The sequence below is a fragment of the Mixophyes fleayi genome, chromosome 1 (genome assembly GCF_038048845.1).
Source record: "Mixophyes fleayi isolate aMixFle1 chromosome 1, aMixFle1.hap1, whole genome shotgun sequence".
Lineage (NCBI taxonomy): Eukaryota > Metazoa > Chordata > Amphibia > Anura > Limnodynastidae > Mixophyes > Mixophyes fleayi.
Window position 1 is genome coordinate 390,517,967 of NC_134402.1, and position 22,271 is coordinate 390,540,237.

The window sequence follows — 22,271 nt, forward strand, 5'->3', positions numbered from 1 at the left end:
GCATACAAACATATAGCTGAAATAATATTACTTATGCTATAATACTACTTATTTAATTGTGCTCTGGTTTGAGTTCCACATTCCTTTCCTTTTCACTCTGCTAATGTGGTGAACACAGTGCTGAGCGAATGGACTTGGTGTTTTCCAAAGTAGAGAATACCAAAAGGTTTGCATTACTTTAAATTAGTACTTTGCTGGCCAAGTTTTTTTAGTAACGCATTTAAGTAAAATTCTTTCCCCCTGTTTGTTGGAATTCTAAAGTTGTTATATTTGAATTAGAAAGTTATGGTTCCTCTATATTGAGATGTGTGTGATTATATATGATTTGGTACTGTACTAATTGGAAGCCATTATAAAACTATAGGTAAGACGTTCAGAACTGAATTTCACTTTATACTCTTGCTTCTAAGTATATCTTCACACATCTCTATGTTCTATCCTAGGCGCTTTTGTCTATCACATATCTTGTCTCCGTTGGCTCACCAGCGCTTGAAAGGCATAGAAACTTTATATAGTGAATTCCTAAATTCATGAAACCTAATACTGAGCTCTGGAGTGCAATGATCTGCTCATAACATTTAGAAGAAATAGGAAATTATCTGCCAAATGAACATGAAACATGTTCCTCTAATTTCAAATAACCATGTGAATTGGGTCAAAAAATATCCATTAATACTGTTGATGCAATTGAGTCTTTATATTTACAGGTTCTAGTGAACACCTAGCAGTTAGCCATTTTACAGTAACTAAACATTCATTGTTATAAGTTTGATTTACTTTAATGTTTAAATCAGCCTGTCATTATTCTGCTTTTGGAATGCAATATTTTCACAAGTTGTTGCATGTATGACATTTGAACTCTCCTTTCAACATAGGTCAATTCATTAGAAACTGCTCCAGTATAGTAACAATAAAATTATTGTGTAATAAGTAAAGCTCCAGCAATAAATTACTTAAAAAAAAAAAAAAGTTTTAAAATGGGCAGAATAGTTAAGGACATACTTGTTAGTATATTAAGTTAATAGTGGAACTAATCAGAGTGCTAACAGTTTGGGGAATGAAGGCAAGAACATAAACAAGTCACTGCTAGATTTTTAGACAAAATTTCCCAGTTTTGCTTTGTTTCTTAATGGTGATTATAAGGTATTGTTATACCTTTTTGTTTGTTAATTATGAATTTAATTATTATTAATTATGCTCCAGACCATAAAAAGTTCTGCTTAAAAAGTCCCAAATCCCAGTTTTGTAAGTTTAGCCCTTGTGTTAACTGCGTCTTATGTGACTTTAGTCATGGTGAGGACTATTGCAAGAGAAATAACGTTTGTGGAACTTTAGCCAACTGTCATGGTATCTATTAAGAAACATTAATCTATCTTCTATAATATCTAACACTCAGATGTGTGTAGTGCTGGCTGATGCAAACACCTTCACAAATGGTACAGAGAAATATGCTATGTGTTATAACTACATATTTGCACAGTTACTGTTTTGTTTGCCTAATGCTAGTATTGGCCTTAACAACCTGAATGGTTACTTCAAAATTGCTTAAAATAATAAATAAATAAAACACATAGCTGCAAGAGACCTCTTTCACAAACATGTCCACTTGTAACTGAAACATGTTAGGACTATGTCCGATATATAACTATACAAGTAGCTAATAAGTGTTTGCTTTTTCTTTTGTAGGTAAAGGGAAGCGTTGGAAGAACTTGTATTTTATCTTAGAGGGTAATGATGCCCAACTTATTTTTTTTGAAAGTGAAAAGCGTGCAACAAAGCCCAAAGGATTAATTGATTTGAGTGTGTGTTCTGCCTATGTAGTCCATGACAGTCTGTTTGGCAGGTGAGAGGTTCCAAATGCTGTCTTAACATTCAGTTTTCTTAAGGCTTAAATTTATTATGTGTAGAACATTTAATTGTATTTATGTACAACTTTTGGTTGCTTTGTTCTGTAACCGTACACAGTGTTGCTATAAGATTGTTGATTGCATCTCTAAAATGGCTTTGTCCCTCCACAGCAAGCTGTTATGCTAGCAGGCTTACTGCATCATGTATTATAGCATATTGTGTTATGCAGTGATGATGGGTCAAATGTGGCATTCATCCCATCTTTATACTTCAGCTAGCAGTGAGCGTTTGACCCTATATGAATCATGAAGTACTATACTCCTCATTTGTAGTCCGAAAGCTATGTAATCTAGACTGGAAACAGTGAAGAATTTCTGTTGCAGCTATTACATATGCTTTGGGCCTGCACCCTAGATTTTGTTTATTTTTGCGCTGACAGTAATGGTTAACAAATCAATACAAAGTACATGGTAGCCAGGGCTAGGCATCCCAGGAGTCCAGTGGTCAAGTTATGATATTTCCGGACTGAGAGATTGACAAACTTCCAAATCACCAGGCTGTAGTCTATATCGTGATTATTTTTTTATATGTATATAACAAAATCTTGTGGTATTTACTGAATACATTTCTACTAGTGTACATGTAGCGTTTATGGTTCATTGTATCATGCACGAGTACTCCATTTCTGAAGATCATGAGAAACTGCAGCAAGCCATATAATAGCTTTTGCCAAAGTCACAGGAATAAATATATACTTGTGAAGTAGTTGGTTCAAGTTTTCCTCCAGAAAAGTACTGAAAGACATACCTTAAGGTCAAGAGGAGGGGTTGCAGTTAGCGTGTTTCACTCACACACACATCTCCACACCTCAGTCCAGAATCCATTCACCACCTGACATTTCCGCAACATTTGCCAAATGTGCTAGCACTGGAACCACATTTCGGGCAGTCTGAATTACATCTGCTACCCATTTTAAATTGAGAGGCATGGAGAGTTATTCACTCTATAAATTAAAAAATAAGTTTTATTGCTGAAACCAAATGCAGGATGTGGCATCTTATACTTTTAAGAAAGATTCCACTCCTCTTCAGAGAGTGGATCCTAAGTCACCCTTCCACTTGGGTTTAAGAGATTAGTCCATTAGGTGCTAAGGGGAACTTAAGGTCAGAATAGAGTGTAGATATTACTCTTGTGTGGAGGTGAGACTCTGAACTGGGAATCGATAGCATGTCTCAACTGCAAGTAACGGTGAAAGACAGAATTGGGCAGTCCAGGTGCGTCAATACACCAGAAGCTTTGGGTCTGCAAGGTGTAATTTAATTCTGGACCCTTTATAACCCCAAATAAATGAAGATATATATTTATTGATTGAAATACTCTGGGAATAGGTATAGGAGAGTGTTGCAAAACGTAAAGATATTTGGTTTGCACACTAAATTTTGAAATAATTTTTCCCCCCCGACATGGTAAGAGGTAGTTTCTTCCATAAATGTGACTTCATCTTACTACTCCTAATGAGTGTACCTCTGAGGAAGGCTTTAAACACATTCCACAGAAGTGTCTGGTTATGTATCTGGTTGTTGTCGCTAAAGTAACCCTATCACTTATGAATTGAGTCCAATCGAGCAGGCATTGTGTGGAATCAAGCTGGGTTTAGTGTCCCAAACCGTATGTCTTTTTCTGCAGCAGTGTCAACCGTAACCATCAGCGGGGAATTATCTGAAATTCCTCTTGCCAAGTATTGTATGTCAGACAAATGGGGAGCTGGTCTATAAGAAAGGAGAAGGTGGTTTATTTGAGAGAGCGTGTGATAGGGAGTTAGAATGTAAGGAAAGTTGTGGATGGGTGCCTAAAGTCTTCAAATTTCAACAAGACCCATTTCCTAAATGAGCTTGGAGAAAGGGGTTGGCTGGGAAGAAATCTGAGAACTGGACTGTGGACTGCATCCATTTTTAATGACGTTATTAAAATTGCCCAGGCATACCACAAGGATTTCAGGTGTGAGGTCCATTTTTGGTACATCAGTGTTATAGTTCTAGCACTCTATATTCCAGCTCCTTATAATAGGCAAAGACTCGAACTGCCCTCAGAAACACAAATCTCCATATGTGTCAATTTACACTTAACATAGAAACACCTCTGGCATTTGGTGAATGCACTAAATTATATGCCCATTCCACCCTTGGCTGTTAAAGAGAGAACTCACTACTACCATATAGATGGGTTTCAACTAAACAGGTGGTCAGGGTTATTTTTCTAAATTTGATACTGTTCCAATGAACACTTGACCTTATTGATAAAGCCCCTAACATTCCAGGTGAGCAAACGGAGCCCAACCGAAGCAAAGAACTCTCCTGTATTTTACATTATCCTGCAGACCCAGAAGGAAGCAAATAACAGTAAAGAAAATGCAACATGATGCATCAAATCAAAAGTAATTCAAAGGCTTCAAGGATGCACCTGGACATCAGCTGAAGGTCTGCCATCGAGCCAGTCCATTGCATCACGAGGAGCGGAGAAGTGTGAGTGACCAACCGCTACCACCTGAAGCTTGGCTGAAAATAACATTTCATAGAGAAGTTCTAGGTCCCAAAGCAGTCTTTTAATTTGGAGAAATTGCGCCTTACTTTTTGTGAGTTCCATAGCAGAAAAGAGGAAAACTGAAACATGATTGTCAAACTTGAGAGAGCACTTTATTCTAGCCAGTCTCAAAATCGTGTCCTGATCCCTTTAGTGAAACAGTTTGGCAATAAAAGTATGGGCCAGAGGCTCTGGGTCACGAGGCTGTGGCAAAAGGCCATGAGCTTGTTTAATTTCAAATTGTGTAAAGGCATCCTTTCCGAACTCACGCACAGCCAAGTTTTCAGAAAAGATTCAGATTAGAGCGTTCAGCTTTCTCAGGCAGCCCTACAAATCTCAAACTGTTTTTCTAAATCTACCTTTTGTATTAGACATTTTGTTTGCAGGCATTAATTTGGGTTGCCAAATCAGCAATATCACATTTCATGGGACTTATAATATCCTCAAGTGAAGAAATGCTGTTAACTGCTTCGCCCTCTCTGATCTTTTGTAAATCCTACCTGAGAAGAGACAAGTCTGAGTGTGCTTCTCCAATCTTGTTACTTTTTTTTTCCTAAGAAGTAATTGCAAGATGGCCTTGTTTTATAGAAGAAACATCATCAACAACAGGTGAGGACGGTTGAACCGCCACCAAAGAGGATTTTGAAGAGCCATGCTGCTCATTGGAATTAGTTGCGTGGCGGAACGTGCAAATATGTTTAACAGATATGTCAATGTTGTAAGCAACCTTTGATTTTGACAAAATTAAAGAGTAATATTAAATGCAGCCATCAGAAACAAATGTTAATGGCAACTCAAAGGAGTATATAAACAGTGTGCGAAATGCAGATGTACTCTCTTCCAAAAGCACTAGGTGGCAGTGTGCACAGCAAGCCACACTGAGCATCCAATAATTCTGGACAACACTGATTTATCTAGATTTGTACTTTCTCCAGGCACCCCAAACAATCCTTAGCTTGTGCAACCAGTAAAGTGAATTAAACCATGGTGGTCCAAACACTAGTAGTAGAGAATCACTGTAATAAAGCACTTCATTGTTTAATATCAGGAATATAGGAACAAAGGGGCTTTCTGTTCCATCTTGATGTTGGACAGCATGTAACATGGAATTTGAAATATTTTAGGTTCTTTTAAAGGCCTTTATTCTTCCCTTAAGCACAGTGTGCTTAAGTATCAAGTAAGGAATTGCTTTATATTTTGGACCATAAGATGGCTAAACTGGAAAAAAAAGAAATGTAGTCTGTAACCCCACTAAGAACTTTTTCCCATTGCAATTTTCTTGTTTTTATTAAAGCTGGTGTTGCCTCGCATATTAAGCTGTACCCCAGATGAGAAGCATCTGTTTTTATTTGAGGCCTTGATTTAGTGTGGTACAAGTGATAGTAGGTATAGGGTATTGCAAGAAAGAAGTAGATAACACATCTGTTTCTTTTAAATGAAAACATACTGTCCAGTTCCAGTACTCATTTGTTCTGATTCCCAATTGCAATCATACACTAATTTTGTGTTTTATATATTTATATTTGACATATATATATATATATATATATATATATATATATATATATATATATATATATATATATATATATATAATAATATAGTTCTTGATGTAAGGTAATAAATATTTATCAGCATTAAATGATGCATTTTAGTGTCGTGAAGATATCTGCTGTTAACTTGTAGAGCTAAAATGTTCTGAAGGATCAGCTTTTTGCTGGCACATTCGGTTTCAAAGCTTCTAACATTCGTAAACTTTTTATGTAGTGTTTTATATAGCAGAAGAATTAAAGCAAAAAGACTGCTGTATTCCCAGCCCCATTTAAATAAATCTAAAACACTCTAGTTTCACATGCAAAAAACACTCTAGGTTGTCACAGGCAAGCTGTCAAAAGCTATTTAGCGATCAAAGGAGTGTTTGCCTAAGCAAATAAAGAAAGAAAGAAAAGCTAACCATAACATTTGGCTTCTGAAACAGGTGTGAACCCTAGCCTAAAATATGCCCCTAAGATGTGATTTAAAATGCATGGTTTATTTGAGTTTACCTAAATAAAAATAGTACTAAATGCTTATGAGCAAATTGACATTCTGTTTTCAAAAAACAAAGTAAATATTTAAAAACATTTCCTCTTTCTTCCACTTTGAGGACACTGCTCCCTTTTGGTCATAGAGGGTTAATGCTGGAGTAGGCACTTAGTTTAAATCTGTGAAAATTGTTATTATGAAACTCCTCACCTCTCTACCCCTCGACTGATGTCAAATCTGTTGTAACTAAACTGCCCATGGAGTAGGGTGAATCCTACTCTCCTGCTTACAGCTGTAAATGGACATGTTTTATTTTTCTTCATTTGATTACATTTTTCTTATAGTGGTCTCTGAGAACGCCACCAGCATCTGGAGCTGGTTATAGGGTGCCAATGAGGTTCCTCCACTGCCTCCCCGCATTCTGGCAGAGTGAGTGGTCAACTGTGGCTGACCAGGGACCAGATGTTGGCACAAGATAAGTTTCTTCCCCAAACCATGCTCTGGGAGCCTCTGCAGCGTGCAGTGACAGCCCCAGTTTATTCTTGCACAGACCGAGACAGGGCTTGCAGTGTTTAACTTCGGTTGCTGGGTCCTGAACTAGGAACAGGACTGGACTTCTGAGGTCGAGGTAGGGGGCTGCTACAGATGTAAACACTAGGGACAAACAGGGCAAATGGATCTGTCCCATATACCTGGGCCAAGAGAGCGGTGTTTTTCACCATTAATTGTCACCTCTTCCTTGGCGGACTTTTGCTCTTACAGAAAAGCAAGCCAGAACTGACAGGCTCCTTTTCTCCTCCACAGTACCAAAGGCTGCTTTCCTCCACTCCTCTGGGGAAAAAGCAAAGTTTCTTCTGTTTCCTCTGTTGCTGGGCTAAGCTTATAGAGAGAGTGGTAGCTTACCCTGAATTTTTCAAATGTTACCTATTTACTCTGAATTTGCAAACTTTTCACCTGTAAAAAAAAAAAACTACCATAGTGAGGAAAGTGCAAATTTTTTGGTATGAAGGTAGAACTCTACACAATTCTTTCTTACACTTGGTGCGTCTCTTGTCCTTCTTGCAGAAAGATCTTGACAGCGGTCTAATACTAGCTTCCGTTAAAGTCCAAGCATTAACCCTGTCAGTCTTCTTTTAAAGGAAACTGGCTGTTATTTGGAAATACAGGCATTCTTGCCTGATGGTCTACACTCCAGCTGAGATATAGTTCGACCCCTTTTTTAAGCACAGTTTGAGGATGTGTGTTCTGTTTGACAGTTAGTGTTTGGTTCTTTCAGTCCTATCCTATGGGACTTGGTTAGATAAGCAAAAAGCTGGTTGGTGGAATGGTAAAGAGCAGTGGTTGCAGTGGTCCGCTGAACCTTCACCTTCGACCCCCTTCCCCACGATCTTATCAGAACTGGGGCATCTGATTTCTTCTTCACAGTGCAGGGATGGAACGAGCCATATATGAGAAGGGAACGCACTGTGCTCTCCCCCTTCCTCTGTGCAGCCTTATTGAAGGCAGGTGGGCCTTACATGCGTTCCTCCACCTGTTTTACGTTGCACCTCCCTGGCATAGAGGTACAGGTTCAAGCTGATTGCCTACTCTAGCACAAGCCCTCTATAACACCAATGGAGCAGAGTTCCCTAAATGGAATTAGAGAAATGGATTTAACTAAGGCGTAAATATCCTGTTTTGTCTGGCCGTAGCCTTATTTTTTGCACAGTGTTGTTTAATATGTAGTAAATGCAAGTTTGCTGTGATGAGAGGGTAAAGAATTTGTTTGAGACAAATGGCAGCTAATACACTTTATTCATTAACCATAAATCTTTGAGCTTACAAATATATTAAAGCCATGTCAGACAGCTTTGATATGTTTTTTTTGTTTTTGTTTCTTTTATAATTAATTTTTTTTACAACGGTGCAGTTTGTTTCAGTTTTGTAAATGTATATATTGCACAGCTAATTTTATAAACGTATACCATGCATGTACTTTTGTGTGTTTTTGTGTAGTGTTTGATCATTCGAACATCTGGCTTAAAAGTTTATTGTACAAAATGTTGTTAGTACTTACATTTTGTAATATGCCCCTCATAATTTTTGTTATTTTTTTTTTTTAGGCAAAATTGTTTCCAGATCGTAGTTCAACACTTTAGTGAGGAACATTACATATTCTACTTTGCTAGTGATACTCCAGAGCAAGCTGAGGTAACTTAATAAATAAAACATTTGGTGAATATTTTATTTCAGTATTTCCGGTGTGTTTTTTCTTTTTGTACAATGTAATGAATGCATAAGTAACTGTTTTGTTTTAGTTATCTCAGTATCACTGTAGACCAGTGGATCCCAAGCTTTCTCAGTTTGATGCACTCTGTGGGGGGTATTCAATTGCTAGCGAGTTCGCTAAAATACTCGCGCTCGTAAAATATTACCGTTAATACGGTAATCTGCGCGTAGATACCGTTAATACGGTAATCTACTCACTGGATTTCAGCTCGCAGCTCAGGGAGCTATTACTACTGTATTAGTGGTAATATTTTTCGAGCGCGAGTATTTTAGCGGTCTCGCTAACAATTGAATACCCACCTTAGGGTCTCCATAATTTTTTCCAAGGCAACATTAAGCAAAAATAATTACCCAGTAGTCTGCACCCTTCCCCCCCCCTCACCTTGCTTGCCACTGGCCCTGGCTGCTGCACCCCTGTGAGATCGCCACGGCACCACTGCTCACTACTGTCGACGCATGACAATTTTTTGATTTATAAATATCAATGTGACATGTTTCCATTTTATAGGAGCTTGTTGCACTCATAACATTGCTCTACATATACCGTATTTGCCGGCGTATAAGACGACTTTTTGCCCTAAAAAAACATGCCTCCTAGTTGGGGGGTCGTCTTATACGCCGGGTGCACTTGGGACAGCAGTTGGCAGTTGGGATAGACATCCGATACTTGCCCGGTGCGGCGGCGACGGGTCATCAGCGTGGTACTATCCATACTTCCATATCAACGGAGACTGAAGCGCTGACCAGCCTATATGCGCATGCGCAAAACCGCGTCAACACGCCAGCGGATTCCGCTTACCATCTCCGGCCGTGAAGTGATCTCTGCACGGACGTGAAGCTCGCAGCACTTTTACATCCCAACGTCCTTCCCGGCTACTAGCCTTGTCTCCAGGCAGGACTGCAGGAGGTTTTCAAGGCGACAGTGCGGAGTTCTTGAGACCGGTACAACAGGTCACAGAGGAACAGGACCTGGGTATTCGAGAGTCAGACTGAGGCATCCAGACCATCCAACCTGGGGAGGAAGCGAAGTGCACTACCCACTACCCACCCTTCCCAGATTTGTGAACGGACTCTGTTTGGATTATCTGTTCCCCCTGGTCTGTTCCAGGGGGTAGTCTTATACGGCGAGTATATATAAAACTCTATATTTTGAGTGGAAATGTTGGGGGTCGTCTTATACGCCGGCAAATACGGTATGTATTTTACCTCAACATTTTATATGGATCAGGTACACCTGTTCAACCATAATACAGGTGTCCTAACGCGAGCTCAGGAACAACAGAAACCTCCTGTGGAGCGGAAGTTAGATTAATAGAAAATGAAATACAGGTTTTATTTTGCTGAAACACACCACTTTGGCAATCCATTGTAGGACATTTAGATGAATAATAGACGTCTCATATTCTAAATATTATTGTAGTTTGGACACATTATATACCCTAGACAACAGCTGAACAAATTCCAAAACCCAGTTCACCACAACACCTAAACATTACTGCTAGTAACTAACTTTTTAAAATGACTTCTACATAACCAGCTGACTCTGATTTGTCTGGTTGGCTCTTGAATTCTCATTAACTTGATACATTTATGCCTCAAATACACATCTCTAACAATAATTCAATTCTAGTTTGTTGTAGTTATTTTGTTATGAAGACATCTGTTTTAGAGAATGCGATTTAACCCCTTCGCCACTGAACCTATTTTGGCATTTTTTAGGTTGGGCACAATCCATCATCAAAATCAATAATTTATTCTAAACCTTGTATTTTCAGAAGACTGAATTTCCAGAAAATTTCATTCATTTGCTGAAACCTCCTGTCACTGCAAATAAAATATACCTAAAATAGCCAGAAAAGGTGTTTTTTTTCCTATTTTTGTTTTTGTTTTGAAATTGCAAGAAAGTGACCTAAAAGCAAATGTGTTTTGTTCTTTTTCTAAACACTGCCAATAAATACTTTTGTGGTTTTTGCTTTATCAATAATAAAGTCTGCACTTGAATTTGATAAAGCACTGTTGTGAATTAAATGCATAAAATGTGCAGAAACAATACGTGTAGCCCAATAAGACGTACAGGGGGGTATTCAATTGTCCGCTGGTTCGAGTGCGGAAAAACTATTATAGTTAATACGGTAATCTCTCACTGGATTTCAGCTCGCAGCTCAGGGAGCTGTGAGCTGAAATCCAGCCAGTAAATTACCGTATTAACTGTTTTTCCACGCAGGATTACCATAATAACGGTAATCCTGCGCAGACGGCAGGATTTTTGGCAATCCCGCGGACAATTGAATATGCCCCACAGTTTTGAAAACTAGACAACCTATCTCATTAAAGTGTATTGAAGACAGTATGGTGAATATGTGGCCATTATAACCCACCTTTTCTGAATTTCTTAACGTTTTTTTTGTAGTGTAGGGGGGTGGTGTCTGGTGATTACCTGCAAATATTTACTCTACTTTCAAACAAGTGTGCCCCTGAATCTACAGGTGCCCAGATGGGGGAGATCTGCATTACAAAACTTCTACCTCATCCTTGGTTTCTCAATAATTTCTGTACTGTAGGGTAATAATGTCTGGTGATCACCAAACAATAACTACTGTGGCACCATGTTATATGAAAGAAGGAAACTCGAATAAAGGTGCCCCTGATTTTTTTTTTTTTAAGCCAGAATGGATGTGCCCTCTTCCTCCATCACTGGCCTTCTAATTATTTTTGTTTTGTGGGCTGTTATCTGGTAATCACTAGATAATAACTATTAAGTGGGCAGCTCATATGAAAGAGAGGACTCCCCTCTTTCAAGCAAGGGTGAACCTGAGTTACTAGGGGCCAGGATGAAGATACAGCACTTAGGGGCATATTTAATAAAGCACGGTAGTGCTTTTAACGGGTAATTAGGGTCCCACAGTGTCCTCCGCAAATTTATTAAGGGGGCATCGCAGCAGATATCATGGATATCTGCTGCTTTGCACTCCTCTTCGTTTTTGGGAGCAGTCACCATTCAACAGAATGGTGACTGCTCCTGGCCGCAATCTAACAAGTCCCGAAAAAACATTTTTTTCGGGAACTTGTCATGTTGTCAGCTGAAGCTGGCGTACATCATCCGAATTGAGGAAATCTAATGCTGTCAGCTCTGCTCCGGAGAGCAGAGCTGTACAGCGCATGTGTGGAGGGATCACATGATCCCTCCCTGTCACTCAGCGCTCTCTCTCTGCAACTATCGTTGCAGAGACAGAGAGGGGATCTGTGTGCGCATGTCCAGTTCTTGGAACTGGACATGCGCACTTGAAGAGTGAAGAGAAGACCCGAAGACAGCGCTTCCGAAGAGGGGGGTAAGTATGTTTTTTTTTTTTTATCACTGAAACAGCAGTTTTTCGGAACTGCTGTTTCTCTGCAGGGCTGTACATAAATGTGAGAAGTAGTTCAATCCTTATCATTGCGATAAGGATTGAAAACTACTTTTCACTTTATGTGAATAATGATAAATGTGCCCCTTAGTGCATTCGCCCCTTTACCTGGCATTTCATAATTTTCGTCTAGGCAGTGAGTTAGGAGGTAGAGCCTAATGATATCGTAATTAGTTCATTGAGCCCCTCTCCCTTCTTCCCTTCTTCTAACTGATGGGGACAGGTAAGTATAATTTTAACTTCTTTGAGCCCCCGTGTGCTAAGGACAAGTCCTACTCGTCCTTAGCGCTGAAGAGATTAAATATGTGCTGCCATTTATGTCTTTTTAATGAGAATATAATGTTAATTGCTTAAATTTATTTTTATGTTTAAAACTGTGATGCAATCAACCTTATAATGTAATCAGTATTTTCATATGCTAGGACTGGATGAAAAGTCTTCAGACGTTTTGCAGTCTACGAAAGACAACACAAGCCACATCTAATAAACGTCTTCGACAGGTTTGTTTTTGTAATAAATATTGCAATTAGATTCTTTTTGCCCTGCATGTTTTTTTTGGTTTTTTTTTATATATCATATATTGATGCCATTTAAGCAGATTGACCTTTATAAAAATTGTGATGCCAGTGTAAACTGATTAGGAAGAAAAAAACTTTTAAAACTGACATTTTTTATATCTAAAGGAAAAAATATCAAAATGTATATGGTGCCTCTGTATGCTGACTGTCTGGCGCTACAGAATCTGATACATGAATGCAACATAAGTATAATAAATACAGTTAAGTTTAATAGCAGATATGTGGTACAAAACCCAAGCATAAGTAAGACAAAATAACACAAAAATAAATGATTCAGTGTGTATCCATAAACAGTCAGTATAGCCATAGTACAAAGAATAGATCGTAGGATATCACAGGGGCAAACGAGGTAGATAGATAGATATGACATAGGGTAGAGAGGACCCTGCCTGTTAAAACTTAAATTTTAGAGGGAAAATGTAGTGAGACAGAAGCAAGTGTGACTCAAGTGAACCTGGTGCATGGAGGAAGCGGGCAAGCATGAAGATGGGGTATTGAGGAAACTCTTTTTAAAGGGTTTTAGGTTGGTCGAGAGTTTGGTGGGTAGAGGTAAGGAGTTCTAGAGGTGAGAAGTAGCGATAGAATTGTCTTTGAGACGTGGTTGAGAAGAAATTATAAGAGGAGGAAAGGAATTGGTTGGGGGCAAAGAAAAGACAAGCTGGGGGGGGGGGGGGGGGAGAGTCTCGTGGGAAGCCAAGTTCAAACTCCAGATGCTTAAAATTCAGTCTTGAAGATGCAGACAAGCCTTACAGGCTATTACAGTAATGCTCTTCAGTAGAAATCACTGACTCAGCTGTAGCAGGGGAAGGAGTGGCGAAGCAATTAGTACAGGTGAGATGACCATTCAAGAAAGAGAAAACCTTCTTTAGCTGAAAAGAGGGTGATAAGCATACTTGAAAGCAGACTTTTTAGAGGTAAGGAGTGTGTTGTCAGTGAGGTATGAATACATCAGAAATGTAAGATGAAATTAGTGGATCTAATAAAATTACTTTGGTAACACCCATGCATAAAATACAATGTTTCTAGTAAGACGGCGCTATACTTTTCTTTTTTATGAACAGATAATGTCTCCTACTCAAGTTAGACTTTCCTTGCAGTGGGATTTATACACACCAGGGGGTAAATGTATCAATCTGCGGGTTCTTCAACACCCGCGTGTTCAGCCTCTTTCGCGATTAAATTTCAAGCGGCGCTGCATTGTAAAGGGAAGTTAACCCTTTACAATGCAGCGCCGCTTGAAATTTAATCGCGAAAGAGGCTGAACACGCGGGTGTTGAAGAACCCGCAGATTGATACATTTACCCCTAGTAGTATGTTGAGTGTAGTAGATTCACATAAAAATATTTTCGGTGTACACCTGCTTTGAAAACCTGTGTATTAAATCTAACATGCATTTCATTGCTTTTTTATTCTAGGTTAGCAGTCTCCATTTGCACGTAGAAGAAGCACACAAGCTCCCAGTCAAACACTTCACTAGTCCTTATTGTAATATCTACTTAAATAGTGTGCAAGTAGCAAAGACGCATGCCCGTGAGGGCCAAAATCCTGTTTGGTCAGAAGAATTTTTCTTTGAGTAAGTTTATGACTACTTGTGGGGTCACTATAAATTTAGGGTTACATAAGCGTTGTGTATGTTGATTTCATGAAACCAAAAACATAATAGATGATGTCGATCTTTCAAAAACAGGCTCACTGCTCTCGGCAGCCAACCTTGTAAAATGTTAAGTAAGAAATACTTTATGGAGATGGAGGGTATTGCAATTAGCTGGAGGCAATAGACTGGTTATCTGAATGTCTTGATAATTCTGAAGTTTAGTGGATATTTAAGGCATTTTGATTTAGTGGCTATCATATTAATTTGGTATTGTTTTTAGTATGTTAAATTGGGTTGCAGTGTTCATGGTGGCATGTTCCATAGCGTTGGGTTCCATTTTCCGGGCGTGAAAACCCCAACAGTACCTACCCCGGCAGCAGGAAACCGAAGAGCTGCTCGCCGAATGACTGAAATGACTGACCACTTCCAAGAATGACTTTTCTCAATTGCGGCCCCTGAAGAACGCCTGTACAAGGTACATGGTATAGTAATGAACCTTGTAGAGGTGTTGCCTCCTTAAATTATTACCTGAACAATTCTGATCACATTGAGTCTCTTCAATGTGATGTCACGCACCGCTGCCGGCTTCTTCAGGGGCCGCAATTGAGAAAAGTCATCCTTGGAAGCTGTCAGTCGGCAACCAGCTCTTCGGTTTCCTCCTGCTGGGGTAAGTACTGTCGTGTTTTCCACGGCCAGAAAACTGACTAGCACCGGTTCCATATACTATATTTGTTCCATGTCATCTCTTTGGTGTTTGGAATGCTGGGAGTTGAGCAGTATGAGACTTATAGAGATAATATAGCAGAAAGCAGAATAGAACAGATATTTTGTGCTTATTTATATAAATTATTTTATGGGTCATGCATAAGTCTCATAAAATATATATGTATTGGTATTCTTCTGTTCAGCTGTTAACTTTGTAATGTTGGCTACAGATTGTTGCAGTCCTGTCCTCTTAATCTCCTGCACAACTTTGTCCCCTCTTTTGAATAATAAGCAAATTTGACGAGGGTCAGAGTACCAATTGTACTTTAAAATAAGTGGGTATGTAAGTGGCACCAGATATAGACTACCAGATTGCAGCACACTGGTGCATAACGGGCACTGCCTAAACATGTCTTGCATTGCTGCAATGATTTAATCGGAAATCATGCAGCCCTTTCCTTTGGAAGAAGGCAATGTCATGCAGACTGCAATCTTCCTCGTCTGATCTTAAATGTGCTTTAGGTGCTGCATGATTTCCCTGTGTTGTTCTGAGAAGGTTACATGATGCAGGAGTTGTCTGTTCCGGCCGGTGTGTGTGTGTGACCCATTTAGCTTCGCCCTCTGCTTGGCAGGACATAAAGCATAGAATAAGAGCTGTGGCAGACTGGGTATAAAGCAGAGAAATTGAAGGCAGTCATAAAGCAGGACGTAGCTAGGGGCCATAGTTGAATGTGTAAGTGATTCTGTCATCAATATACAAACCATAACCAGTTTTCTTTATATACCATTTTTCTTGTTCAATTATGTTGAAGGGAAATTAGCAAAATATCTATGCAAAGTACCCTATTAAATATGATGTTGGCATTCCTATTTCTGGAATGACATGGAGGGCATCATTTCCTTGAAATCTGAATAATTTCAATGCTTTAAAGTTAATATATTCTAAATTCCCATGTCTGTTTCATCCATCTGGGGGACACTGCTACCATGGGGTTGAGTGAGGGGATTAGGAGTTGGCACATAACTAGTTAACTTTGAGCGGCCAACAGACCCCTCCCCCTGCCAACTCCCTGAGTTCTCAGTTTAAGTTTGGTGCCCAAAGGAGTTGGGCTTGTTTTTTTCTGTCAGTGAATTATATATATGTGTGGCTTTATTTTATTTATTTTACTAGGGACGAGTGTGCTCAGTTCCATAACAGAGAACACTCATTTAGGGAGAAGCGCCTGTCAGCAGAGAGCCGGACGGCTCTCGTTGACAGGAAGAATTATTTTTTTCCGTGCTTCTCTTGCAGTCTGAAAGGCAGCTTAGCAAGCCGCTATCACACTGTTTATTTCAGATTACCGGCGCTGCCTGGAGGGCATAGAGCGCCGGTACTCTGTACAGCCAGAAGCGGAGAGAGCGGCTGTCATTATGGGAGAAACCAAGTTCCCCCTCAGAGAAAGGAGGGGGAGAATTTGGCGCTGCTTGCCTGGCCGATAAGGAGTGCAAGGAGAGAGCGAGACGGCAACTCTGCTTAGTAAAGATGCCGCATACAAACCAGGCGATCTCTGCTTCTATAATCAGAATACAAGGAGCCATATAAAAAGGGGAGAGTTAGGAATACAGTACTTCCCGTCTCAGGAACACTGGATCAGTCAAAGGGCGCCAAATCTGCCCGGGAAAACAAGCATCCGGGTCACTGGCTTCATCACTGTGCAGGACAGAGCTGCTGACAGGCTTCTCACTCTATGGTTACTTAGTCCAAAAGGAAGACTAAGTACCATATATTCTTTTCTATATACTCCCTATATTATAGATAGGATGTATTGGAATATTGGTGTGGGCTTATATATATGGCAGGGTTTAGACATTTTATATCCAGGTCGTCTGGAGCCAGGAGACATTCTGTCCGAGGTAGGTCCTCCTCCTTCACCTCCTCAAGCCGTCCCTCTTTCAAGCTTCCGGATAAATCTGCAGCATGACGCCCACCCTCCACTGTTAGCAGGGGGATCATGGCAAAAGGTTACATGATGGACTTGGCGGGTCCAGCCCCTCGAAGGTTTTTGTAACCAGCTTGCCCCGCCATCCACAGAAAAGGCAAGCAATGCTCCATTGCGTCGCTTCTCTTCTTTCGCAGGAAGTCATCATGAAAGTCCCAGAAGACTCCGGGGTTCTACTCTAACCTCTATTTGGTCCAAAAGCCAGATGGTTCTTTCAGGCCAGTATTGAACCTCAAGCAGTTGAATCTTCACCTGCGGGTAGTTTCTTTCAGAATGAAATCCCTGAGATCGGTCATCAACGGACTGGAGGCAGATCAGTTCATGGCGTCTATAGATATCAAGGACGCCTACCTCCATGTTCTAATCTGGAAAGCACATCGGGCTCTTCTCAGATTCACGGTGGAGTCTGCCCACTACCAGTTCCAGGGCTCTTTCATTCGGACTTGTAACAGCGTTGAGGATGTTTACAAAGATCATGGCGGTTATGGCGGCTTATCTTCATTCCAGAGTGGTGCAGTTAGTGCCCTATTTGGACAACTTACTAATCAAAGCTGCTTCAGCTCAATTGGTAGAACAGCATCTTCAATTTACCATTTGTATTCTGGAAACATATGGCTGGCTCTTGAATTGTCCGAAGTCACAGTTAACTCCTTGTCAAAGGATGCCTTTTCTGGTACTAATAATGGACACCAGCTGTCAGAAGGTATTTCTTCCAGAGGACAAGATAAAGTCCCTGCAAGGTTTGACAAATAGAGTTCTGTCTTGTGGGAGGCCGTTGGTCTTTCTGTGCATGCGTCTACTAGGGAAAATGGTGTCAGCGTTCGAGACTCTCCCTTTTGGGCGAACTCACTCTCGGTGTTTACAATGGGACCTTCTGAAGAAATGGACAGAAGTTAAAGCGTCAGCTGATTCTCTTGTCGCCGGAAGCGAAACAGTCTCTCAGATGGCTGATAGTCCGCAGCAATTTCTTAGTCGGCAGGTCCTTTGCCCCCTGGCCTTGGATCTTAGTATCCACGGACACCAGCCTTCTAGGGTGGGGAGCGGTAGCTCTTCATCTGAGACTGCAGGTGCGCTGGTCTGTCCAAAAGGCCTCTCTCCCCATAAATGTTCTAGAACTAAAAGCCATGCTTAGAGCATTGCAGGTAGCACAGCTAATCCTGCAAGGATTTCCGGTTCTTCAGTCCGACAATGTTACGGCAGTGTCGTATGTAAACAGGCAAGGAGGTACCAGGAGTGATGGAGGTGACGTATCAGATTGTCGCTTGGGCCGAAAAACGTCTCCGCCATATCAGCAGTCTTTATTCCAGGCATTCACAACTGGCAAGCAGACTATCTAAGCCGGCACGAGGTTCTGCCGTGGGAATGGGCTCTTCATCCGGAGGTCTTTCAGATTCTGGTCGATCGGTGGCTTTTCAGATCAAGATCTGATGGCATCTCGAAACAACAGAAAAGTCCCAGAGTTTTGCTCAAGGGCAAAGAGATCCCTTAGCAGTAGCGGTAGACGTGTTGACAATGCCATGGAACTTCAGGTCAGGTTACCTGTTTCCTCCCATTTCCATGATTCCCCGGGTCCTTAGGAGAGTCAAGCAGAGAGGCCTGCCAGTCATTTTGGTGGCTTCAGCTTGGCCACGGAGTGTCTGGTATCCGGAGATTCTTCTAATGGCGAAAGATCCAGGTCTTCGAATACCTCTTCGCGAGGGCCTGCTACTTCAAGGACCAATCATGCATCAGGATTTGACCCGGCTGAGTTTAACGGCATGGCTTTTGAAGCCAGCCTTTGGAAATCTAGAGGGTTCTCCTCACGGGTAGTAGATACCCTTATTAAGGCTAGGAAGCCAGTTTTGGCTCAGATATATCACCGTATCTGGCTTACATACATTAAATGGTGTAAGAACAAGGCCTGCAATTCAGATTCGTTCCATCTTGCTAGGTTTCTTGCGTTTCTCCAGGATGGCCTTGATGGAGGTCTTCGCTTATGATCTCTAAAAGTACAGGTGTCTGCTCTTTCTGTGTTTTTTGACAGACATTTGGCAGAAAAGTTATTTACTTGTTCCAAATGTCACACCAAATTGCCTATGGGACACTACAGCACAGACACCTTATGTGCAAGTTAGCTGTCTGGGGTCAGCACGCTGGTGGGTGGTTCTACCCATCTGACAGAGCCGACCTTCTACTTCTGACCTTTCACAGCTAGCTGCACATAGCAAAGAGTTAAGCAAGGGTAGTTTCCCTTCTCTTTCCTCGTTGGGAATTCTCAAGGAATTATCCTATTTATCTGAGAGTGTTATGATTAGTGTCTCTGGGCTCTCTAGAGGCTCCATCTGACAAACTGGTCTGGGCCTCTGGCAATGTCAGAGCAGGGGCTTGTGAAGGTTTTTTCTGGAGTCTTTAGTTTCAGCTAGATTTTGGAAGCAATAAGTTCCCTCCTGGGGGTGAATCAGATTTGGAGCGCTACTCTTAAAATGAAGGTGAGTTGACAGAGGAATGCTCCTCAAAACATTAGCGATTCTTAAACTATGAATCCTCTAAGAGGCCAGGTGAAGATGATTTAGTATGGGCTTTGCACCAATACTAAACATTCATGGCCGTGCAGAATCTGAGGTTCCTGACATTACCCTATTTAAAAGGAAGATGAAACATTTGATTTCCTTCCTTTTTACCCCTTAGTCGGAAGATTAACTACGTGAGCTGAAATTAAAGGTATAGATAAATAGAAATCCAAACCCAAGGTTATGCTCATTGCGCATTTATCCAGTATACCCACTATTCCCATTCCCAAAGCAGCGGCTTTTTGGGATGGCATGGATAGGAAAATTGATGCCATCTTTCGGTCCATATATGTCGCCATTGGTCCTCTCTAAGGCTCAACTTGGGTCAACAAGGCATTGGAGAAGTGGTCAGTACTGCTTGCTGAAGGCTTGAAGTCTGGTAGACCTTCAGAATATTTGGGGAATGTGGTTCTGGATGCCGGGCACATTAGGGCAGAAATCTTGGCTTTATTGATCTTTGCAAAGCGGTCTTGGAGTCTTTAAGTGGACGCTAGAGTCCCCACCTTTTTCAGGTAATAATCTTATCCACCTCTGGACCATATAAAATATTAATCAGGCCATGGAGGAAAGAGTTTGTTTCTACCCGCTAATGTTCCCAAACCTAAGGGTTCCAAGTTCAAATTTTTTATTCTGCTGGGAAAACATGGACTCAAAATATTCCAGAGGACAACAGAGAGGGAAGCAGGTTTAGTTGGCTAAGCGTCCAGCTTCCAAGTCAACAGGCAAATATTCGGCATGACTGGCAATCTGCTTACCCAGGAACCTATGTGCTGGGAGCCCGTCTACTCTTTCAGGTTTGGTTCCACCGCAGATGCTTGGGTGAGAGGACTCATAGATTGAGGATTTATCGTAGATCTCCTCAAGACCCCACCCAGATGGGTTTCCACATCAGGCATCCCAGAGACCAAACAAGACATTTTTTCCTGCGGGGAGCCATTCAATTTTTAATTCAGGGGTAGTCATTCCAGTCCTGGAAGAGCAGAAGGGATTGAGTTTCTACTCCAATCTCTTCTTGGTCCAAAAAAACAGACTGATCTTTGCATCCCATTTTGAGCCGAAAGATCCTAAAAACCCAGCTTTGGGATGACAGGTTCAAGGTGGAGTTCTTGAGTTCTGTCATAAAGAACATGGAAAATTAGGTATTTATGTTTGGACATCAAGGGTGCATGCTTGTTTTTTCAATCTGGAAAGGATGCCTTCTTAAATTTGCTATTCAAACCTGTCCTTTTCAATTTCAAGCTCTACCTTTCGGGCCAAGAGACAACACAAGGGTGTTCAAAGAGCAACGCTGTGATGGCTGCTCTAGTTGGGGTTAAGGGGTGGGGGTGACTCTTCCTCTTTACCTGGACAGTCTGTTAAAGACAGGATTTTTATTAGCAAGCAGGCTGCAATCTGTTCTTTATTGCATGAGCTTCTTAGGGAAGATGGTCTTTAGAGGTGATACAATGTGCACTGTTCCTCTCAATAAGTCACATAATTTGACTTTTCATCAGACTGTCTCCAAGGGTGTGTGTCAGCCACTCCTCTTATGCCTGAAGGTCGACAACCTCAACAGGGGTTGCCCCTTCACCATTTTGTGATTGGGCAAATGTGACAATGGACAGCAACATTTGGGGCTGGAGGGCTGTTGCTCTTCACTGTAGTTTTTTGTGACCTTGGTCTCTGGAGTCTCCTGAAAAATTTGCTGAAACTAATCTGATCAAAAGACACTCTTGTGAGGAAAGGTCATAAATTCACACATTGCATTGAAGGTGGCATACCCCAACCATGCGGAAGACCCCAAGAACTCCCTTGCAATGATCAAAACAAGCAGAAAACATTGCTTGGTGGAATGGTATGTTCCAGGTACCTTGGCAGTGTTTAATCCAGGGGTGGCCCTACACCCCTGTGAATGTTCCTTTCATTCTGAAGTTTTTCAACTGATTGTGTAAATGGTGGGGCAGCCAGATGTCTACGTGATGGTTCTTCAGTCTTTTTAGTGTGTTGAATTTTGTCAGGGCTCTGAGAATATATATTAATAGGACTCTTGTTCTTAGATGGTTGATTTTTTTTGTTCCTTTACGATGCCCACAAGAAGTGTTTTCCTGCATCTAAACAGACTATTGATAGATGCATTACATCAGTAATTCCATGTGCTTACATTTGGGCGGAAAAACCTGCTCTTGAAAATGTATGGGAGATTCTACCAGATCAGTGGGTGCTTCCTGGGCGGCCTTACACAGGACCTTGACTGAGTAACTGTGTCTGTCAGCCATCTAATTCTCAGCCCATACTTTTACAAAGTTTTTTTTGTTTCTTACAGATTGGAGTTTTTGTTTGTGGTTTTTTTTGTCAAAAGATGCATGTTTTGGAGTGAGTGTGGTACACACTGCATCTATTGAGCGTGACCAATTAGATTAAAGAGAAAGCTAGATATTTATACTCCTGATAAGTGTTTTACCATTGAGGGACACTGGGTGCCCACTCTTTCTACACTCTAGATCCCCATTTATGTTCTAAACTATTAAATTTTGTTGGAAGACAGTATTTTCTCTTATTTTGTTTCCTTCTACGCTGTCCTTTGGGGCTTGGTTAGAAAAATAACAGGCTTCTGGCAGGTGAAGGGATATAGAGATTGAGGAGTTATAGATTTTGTGTTGAAATTTGAAGTGCCTGCAGTCCTGACTAAGCGCTAAACCCCAAGGTTCCAGTGTCTGTCCCGCAATTAGAATTTTTAGAATTTACGTTGAATTATTTTCTCT

General features: G+C 40.9%; 1 protein-coding gene across 3 annotated transcripts in view; it reads left to right on the forward strand.

Annotated features, from left to right (window-relative positions):
* Positions 1 to 22,271, forward strand: part of RASA1 (RAS p21 protein activator 1) — an 87,716-nt gene that overhangs the window by 39,780 nt on the left and 25,665 nt on the right. For all 3 annotated transcript variants that reach the window (XM_075180571.1, XM_075180581.1, XM_075180587.1), the window contains exons 11-14: positions 1,687 to 1,843; positions 8,556 to 8,643; positions 12,548 to 12,625; positions 14,119 to 14,276. In XM_075180571.1, coding sequence (XP_075036672.1) covers positions 1,687 to 1,843; positions 8,556 to 8,643; positions 12,548 to 12,625; positions 14,119 to 14,276 — 481 coding nt within the window. The remainder of the gene's footprint in view (positions 1 to 1,686; positions 1,844 to 8,555; positions 8,644 to 12,547; positions 12,626 to 14,118; positions 14,277 to 22,271) is intronic.